Here is a 7842-nt window from a genome sequence, read left to right as displayed (position 1 = left end):
TGTAGAACGAAGGCATGATATTTTGTTGTCCCTTGGATCATCCATCAGAAAAAACCTCCCTCTCACATATAATCCATTTCATCTCCCCGTCCACAGAAGAGAAATAAAAACCCGAATTAGAAACAAGAAAGGTAGAAAGAAAATTGTTCATCGTTTCGCTCTCTCTTCCGCTATGCACGCACCAAAGCAATTTCAACGTACAATCCAGAAGGCTCTTTGGTTCCGACTCCGACTAACTGTGGTCCATCCAAGCTGTCAACTGCCGTAAAATATACATTAGGAAAAGAAAAAAAAAGTAAGGTGGGTTGAAGTGAAGAAGAAGTAAAAAGGGGGGTATGGGGCATGCAAACATAAAGGCAAGAGAGAAGAGAGAGGCACCACGCGAAGGGTTCCTCTCGGTGTCCAACCGGCCATGACCGCGTCCAACGGTAAATGTGTGCTAGAGATGCGAGCATTGCAAATCGTTGAAAGCATAAAGACATGTCGAAAACAAAACATGCTCCAGAAAGCGTCGAACTATGTAGAGCAGGTGTATCGGGGGTATGTAGCGCGGTATGTAAAAATCCCTTCCAATGTACGCCGGTATAAGCAGATGGCAATGAAGCAGATACATGAAGGTCAAAGGTGTGTGTGGGGGTGTGTAGGCGGAGAAGCCTAGAAGCAGTTCAGAGTGCCCTTCTTCTTGCCCTTCTTTTGTGCGTTGTTGAGGGCGGCCATGCGAGCTTCGAGGTGGGCACGCTCGGCTTCAACGCGAAGGCGGGCATTGCGCTCCTCTTCGACGGCTTGAAGAGAGTGGCGGGCTGCGCTGCGTTCCTTGCGCATCATGTTGAGCTCTTCCTCTAGGCCGGCACACTTCTTCCTGAACTGATCCAGATCAGTCTTGGTCTTGGTGCTTGAAGCCTCAAGGTCGGTCAAAGCATCCTCAAGAGTAGCGGTAAGCTGCTTCTCAGCAAACAGATGCTTCTCGATGGTACGGATGCGGGCCTCCTGGTCTTCCACCAACTGAGCGTGAGCGATGTCTTTGCTCTGATGGCGCGAGGTAGGAGGAGATGGAGCACTGGCCTGAGGTGGCGGGCTGCCAGGGGGAAGAGGGGGGAGAGGAATGGCGGGTGGTGGTGAAGGCAGAGACGTGTGCGCTGTGCTCTTACGCGCAGTGGAGTTGTTCGAGTTGGATCGTTGAAGGTCTTCACGAGGATCAATAGAAGCGCGATGAGAGTTGCGCTTCGCGTCCACGAGTTGTGACTGGTCATGTTAGCTTATTCTTTCAAGTCAAGAACGTGATGAGCTTACCTCCAAAAGCGCGATTTTGATGCGTGACTCTTGCACTTCCTTCTCGAGCTCTTCGCCGTGGTTCATCGCGTCTTGAAGCTCGCGAGTGCGCTCGGTCTGGAGAGCCGACAGTCGGTTGTTGGCAGCCTCGTGCTGGTCCCAGTTCTGGTTGAGCTGATCCTCGAGTTCTTGCACGAGTCGGGCGCTCTTGTGCTCCTTCTCGCTGACCTTCTCAAGCTCCTTAATCGTCTCGGCGTTGATGAGCTCGAACTCCTTCAGGTTGCCCTTGAGCGTACTGATGGTGTTGCTGGCTTCCGTAAGCTCCTTCCTGGAGGTTTCCAGCTCGGCCTGAGCCTCCTCCAGTTTGGTCGTGATGGACTTGCGTTCCTGGACCAGTGCTTCGATGTGAGATTGAATGTTGCTGACATCCGTCTCTTCGCCAAGAACAGCCGAAACACCCTCAAGGAGCGTCGCCATTTCAGACTTGGCCTGAGAAAGATCCGCTTCAAGAGAAGAGGTTGTCTCTCGATGTGTTGTAAGCTCCTCAGTGAGCTTCTCGAGCTCAGCTGCATGTGACTTCTGGATGGAGTCCATGCCCTGCTGATGGTAATCAATCGCCGCTTTGTGCTCATCGATCTGCCTCTCCAAATTGGTTACAAGGGATCGATGAGTATCAAGCTCCTTCTCGGTGAGCGCTCGAGCTTCAGAGTCTTCCTCGATCTGTTGAAGGATGCTCGTGTGAGAGGCCTCAAGCTCAGCAAGACGAGCAGCTTGGCTAACAGCCGTGGACTTGTGCTCATGGACCTCTGCTTCCAAAGTAGCGATTAGCTCGGAGTGCTTTGCCCTCTCCTGTTCCAGAGCAGCCTCAGACTCAGCGCCTCGGGTTTGCTCTATCTCAGATATGCGAAGAGCATGGTCGACCTCGAGACGTTGTTTGGCGGATTCTAGTTCACGAACAGTCTCAAGGTGTCGCTTCTCCGAAGCCTTGGTAGCTTCGATAGCTTCTAGATGCTTGGACTGCCAATGGGCTGCCTCATCACTAAGCTGAGAGAGGTGGGTGTGGCGGGTAGCATCGTCTTCAGGTTCTTCCTCACCACTGACAGTTCGCATGCCCTCAGGCGTCTGACGAGGTGACAGTAGATCATCAGATCGATTGACAGATGCCTTGAGAGACTCAATCTGTTCCTTGAGCTCCTGCTCGCGCTGAATGTGGGAATTCTTCAACTCCTTGATATGCTCCTCGTTCTGCTTCATCTGATCCTGCATTGAAGCGACGATGGAGATATCCATAGGAGACCCAGCTTTCAAGCTAGAGCGCTCTTTTGTCAGGCCGCTGATCAGTGTCATCTTGCCTTCCATCTCCTTGCGTACAGATTGCAATTCTGCCTCCAAGTCCTGCACTCGCTCAGACCGTAAGTGGAGCTCGGACATGATGGTGTTGAGGTTAAGCTCGAAGTTTTGGATGGCATCAGGGTCCTCTTCAAGCGTATCCAGGGCCATGTTACGGAGCGAGGCGAATGCGCGATTAGAACGATCGTTCGCAAGGACTGCTTGGCTAGACTTGCGGCGGATCATGTGTAGGGATGGAGAAGATGGTCGGTTCGCCTGAATCTGGGCCTTCGTGACTTCCGACTTCAGTTCTTCCACGTAGTCAAGTGTATCTTGATGCTCTTCTTGCAGCTGAGAGTAGCTGTGTTGAAGCTTCTCTATGCGCTCCTCCTTCTCGTTATGAAGTAGCTTCAGGGCCTTCAGCTCCTGGACTAACACAGTCTCAGGAATGTGTTGCTCCTGGTTTGTGGAGTCGACTGATGCTCGTCGAGCCTTGGCCTCATCTTGGCCAACCTCTGTCTCATCGTCTGGAATGCTGGTATTGCAAGCCTCTGCCAAGGCCAACTCTGCAGACAATGTACGCGAGGGCGACAAGTCCTCTGATGGGAGTCCATTGACGCCCGCTTCTGCCATGAAAGAACTTGGCCGGGAGGAAGGCACTGATGTGATTCCGCGATGGCGCGCCTCGTCCACTGAGTCTTGGAGAGCGGCCAAAGTCCGCAAAGCCTCTTGGTACTTGCTGGCAAGCTTCTCATAGTCTTGAAGCGTTCCTTCGTGCTCCACACGCAGGTCAAGCAGCTCTTGGGTCACGGTATCGAGTTTGTCGTTGACGAAGCGAGCTTGCGCAGGGCTGGAAGGTTCGTCTCCGACAATTGAAGCAGCCTTGACAGCAAAACGATCTTTCTGCTCGTCTGCACCGTCATGCTTGGTGCTGGCTGTGAGTGGACGTTCACTGTCAGCCTCCTCAGGAATCGCATCCACAGGAGTGCCAAACTGGTGCATGCTCTCGCTCGTGACTCGCTTCTCAAGCTTGGGGCGCTTCTCAATGAAGGGGTCGCTAGGTGTCTTTGAATGGCCATTGGTGTAAGGCTCCTCAGCGTGCTCTTTGTTGTCGAGCTCGTGAAGCAGGTTGTCCAACTTGGCGACGCTGCGCTGCCTCTCCACGACGTGCTTGAGTCGCTCAATCTCACGACTCATAATCTCAGTCTCTTGCTCATTTTCAGCTAGACGCTCTTCCAAAGTAGAGATGTATTCTTCGCTGCTGGTTTCATTCTCACGAAGCCTTTGCAACTTCTCGCGCAGTTCAGAGATGATGGTGTCGTTCTTCTCGATGCCATTCGCCGAGTTGTCGATCTGGCGCTCAAGCGACTGGACATACTCTTCGTTGTTCGCGTCCCGTTCCATTGCCTTCTGAATGCGCGATTGCAGGTGGTGGTTCTGGCTTTCGAGGATTGCGATGCGGGTCTCCTTTTCCAGGAGGTCACTCTCGTTGTTGGACAGAGAGGAGCGTGTGTTGGAAAGGGAAGATTCAAGCGTCTGGATCGTCTTCTCGTATTCCAAGACTACCGATTCGACAGCCTCGGCGAATGAATTAGATCGTTTTAGTCTCTCAAGCGCAGAGTCACCAATAGCATCCTTTAGCATAGGCGTCTCCGTCTCGTTGTTGTCGCGGGCTTTGGTGATCTCGGAGATTAGCTTAGCGTGGCGGGCGCTCAGCGCATTGTAGTTCTCCTGAACGTCAAGCAGCTGGTTCTGGAGCTCAGTCTCGCGCTCGTCCTGGCGCTCACGGCTCTCTTGAGGGCTTGCTTTCTTTCGATCCGTGCGCTCAGACAGTCGAATCTGGTCCCGTAGGAATTGTACTTCGGCCCGCAGCCGGTCGATGGCAGCCTGTTTATCACTGTCGTCATGGATCTGCTGAATTTGCGGCTTGACTTGGATAGCGCGGGCGCGCTGGGCATACTGGACGGTGTTCAAGGTTTCGCTTAAATGGAACTCGGCCGGGTTGACACAAGCAATCATGTAGGTGATGGCGTTGCCGCCAAGCGAGTCCTGCAGTAGGCGTGTGAGCCTAGAGTCGCGGTACGAGACGTAGCCGCCGTGGGAACGTGCGGACAGCTGCGAGATGACCTTGCCCAAGCTCGCAAGCCCTGCATTGATGGAGATACCCTCCCGAGCCCGCTCACCCTGCGCCCCAGTGTTCTTCAGCCTTTCGCTTCCTGCCAAATCCACAAAATGCAACTTGCTGTCGACTGTCACCCAGCTCTCGCTCGAGGAACCCGACATCATCTCGATAGGGACGGATCGGCGCTTCTCGCGTGTCGGAGTAGGCGCAGCAGGTGACGACTTCTTCTGAACTAGGTTTAGACTGAAGACTGCGTGGGAGCGGGATGATTTCGCGTTGACGGCCGTCGCGTCGGTTTGCCGGATTGCGGAGCCGAAGTTGAGCGCGCCCAGCATATCGTCGACCGAATTGATAGGAATCTGGGTCAGTCCGGTCAGGAGGATGCGGCCATCGCGATCCTCGCGAATGTTGACCTGTGGCCGGTCATTGGCAGCCACGTGCTCGGGGATCAGCAGATCGCGAAGTTGCTCGTTGTAGATCTGCATCCGTCAGTTCTGGCCTGAGACGGCGGAAGGGCTTATCTTACCTCGACGTAGGTCGCCTTGAGCTGCCAGTTCCGATTGGCAGACGACGATGACGACGCCTTGGAGGACATGTTGTGTATGCCCGACAGACGGCTTGGGACGCGGATTCCTGACGATGAAGCGCGATTGCTGGTACCCTCGAGCTTCTCGAAAAGCAACGCCGCAGCGCGAGGGATGATGCCTGGAGAAGTCAATATCACGTTTTGACGTTCGTAGATTCCGTATCAACATACCCATGACTTCGTTGTCCGCCTGGTCTCGCGGGCCGGTGGTGCCCATGGTGTAGGACTTTCCTGCACCAGACTGGCCGTATGCGAGAATGGAGACATTGTAGCCCTGGACGAAGGAATTCACGCTGTCCGAGACGTATTCGAAGACGCCTTCCTGTTCGATGTCCTCGCCGAATACGCGGTCAAAGACAAAAACCTTCTTGCCGCCGGTCGCATCTATCGTCAGACTGGAGGGCGATGTGACGTGGCAGAGGGCATTGCGGAAGCGCTGTGGGATGAGCTCATAGCCTGGATCGCCGTGTTGCAGTGGTGGCCGCACTCGTACAGCTGCATTAGATTGTGGTTAGAAGAATTGTTTTGTCGCGGACCCTGAGATGCACCTACCAACTTTGACGGCCGTCCTGCTGTCCTCATCAGAGGCCCTGCTCCCGCCCGGCTTGCTGCTCACGCTCATGCGACTGGAGCTGCGGTTCGGTCTAATCATCGCGCTCATGGGCCGCGGAACGCCGTTTGCGGGCGAACCTGGTGGTGAGGTGGCCATGTGTGCGGCTACGGCAGCGCCGTTGTGGTCGTGTATGTGCGCCGGCCGTTGGGTGTGGTGTTGCAAGTGCTTTTGCGGCGCCGTGTAGATCCAGCAGAGGGTGCAGTCGGCGGTGTCGAGATGGCCTTCATCCGCGTGGGCACGGCGGGCTGGGGCTGGCGGTGGGTGGGTGCGAGCGCTGTGTACCCGCGTGCAGTCGAGGCGCCTGGGAGTCTTGGGCGGCGATTGGGGGAGAGGCACAAAAAGAAAGGCCCAGGATAAAAATGAAGACGCGGATTATTTTGCTTGTGAAGGCCCTTTGAGAGCAAGCAGCACGCCCTCACTGCGGGTTACCAACGCGCCAGATGCCCCTTAGCGTGTCCAGGGGCCGCCTCTAAGGACCCCAGCCAATTGCTGCAGGTTGGCGCAGGTAGTGTGCCGTACCTGTGCTGTATCGGCGTCTGTGTGCCTGGCTAAGACCCGTACCAGATAACCTCGGCGTCAATCACCTGTAAGACTGCCTGGCACTCGAGTCAAATCCTCGCCGGTCCCACCCCAGCCCGGGCGACGGCGACGGATGCACGCTGCTTCCTTTCTTCCCCTGCGTCCACCTGGACATCCCTCCAACGTTGCTGCACATGGAGACCTGCCTGCCATTGGACCGTTGCGGGGCAATAATCCTGTCTCAAACTTTGTTTCCATGTACTTTCCGCCCCTGCTCGAGCCCCTCTAGCTTTCGCCATCTACTCCGGAGTATGCTTCCAGGGCTAGTCTTGCCTCACTAGCGATCGACGGCCGTTCCTTCCCATTCTCCTTGTCCATCTCTGACCATCTCTAACCTGAACAAGGCGCAGCATCTTTGTCATGCTGCATAGGAGCTCGAGCATAGCACGCGCAATGCCTTTCATGCGTCGGCAGCCCGCTCCCGGCCTTGTCGTCCGCGCCCAGCGAATGCGGCTGTAGATCCCTCAGCCTCATCTCACTCGCGAGGAAACAATTGCTTCCATTATGCGGCCTCGCGTCTTGACAGCGCCGGTCTCTCAGGAACAATTAATAGCGCGTTTCAGCGCTTGCCAATCCTACGCGAACTACCCGTCCCTGGTCTTGGCACAGGTGACGAAGCTGCAGCAACTCTGGAAACCGCAGTCAGAGAGGGGCATCTTCTGCAAGGCCGCCTCCACTACACGCGCAAAACTACCGAGCCCCTTGACCTTGCTCCTTTCCTGCAGAGGCATCAAGCCACCGCAGCTGTGCGAGAGAACGTGATTGTTTCTAGCGCCCTCACCAACGCCATGTGGCTCTGGCTCGCCATCCTACCACACCCCCTTTCTGCAAATTTGTCCAAACTCCAAGGCCATCCATTAGTCTAGCGCAGTCACTCTCCCGGACGGTACCCTACTCCGGAGCATAGGAGTATTGTCGCAATTCCTCGACGTCCGCTACGTGGTGGAACTTGCCATCAGACTACAGGCGACGCACTGTGCCTGGGTGATTCATGTCCACGCGCGCAGGCGCACTACGTCCCAACTAGGAAGTCCCATCGCCTAGACTCTCTCGCCACTTTTTATCCGCTTCTTTACATCAACTAGCTTCATTGTACGTTGGATATATGCACCTTCAAGGTTGTAGCTGGGAATCAAACTTGAATGTGAAGCAAATGGTCCAAGAAAGACAAGTTGTGACCCCCACGTGACAAGCAGCTGACGGCCTTCGAGACGAGGCGGGCATGTCAATACCACGCGTGCTATGAACTGAGCACATCGTGCGTGCCTTCCTCAGCCAGTAAATGACCCCGCGATGAGCAACGTGTTGTGACTGTGCATCGTGAAACCTTGAAAGTCCTGAGAC

The 7842-nt window shown here is 55.1% G+C and overlaps 1 protein-coding gene across 1 annotated transcript; it reads right to left on the bottom strand.

Moving 5' to 3' along the window:
- Positions 1-654: 654 nt before the first annotated feature.
- On the bottom strand, positions 655-6015 carry BKA58DRAFT_323298 (chromosome-associated kinesin KIF4; the record flags this gene model as incomplete). Its single annotated transcript, XM_046167907.1, has 6 exons — positions 655-1242; positions 1291-2044; positions 2141-5199; positions 5247-5425; positions 5478-5801; positions 5859-6015. The coding sequence occupies 6 exons, from the start codon at positions 6013-6015 to the stop codon at positions 655-657; spliced, it is 5061 nt and encodes a 1686-aa protein (XP_046021368.1).
- Positions 6016-7842: the final 1827 nt, after the last annotated feature.

This window comes from Alternaria rosae (assembly GCF_020736505.1).
Source record: "Alternaria rosae strain MPI-PUGE-AT-0040 chromosome Unknown BKA58scaffold_10, whole genome shotgun sequence".
NCBI classification, from domain to species: domain Eukaryota; kingdom Fungi; phylum Ascomycota; class Dothideomycetes; order Pleosporales; family Pleosporaceae; genus Alternaria; species Alternaria rosae.
This window is presented reverse-complemented; position numbering and strand designations above follow the sequence as displayed.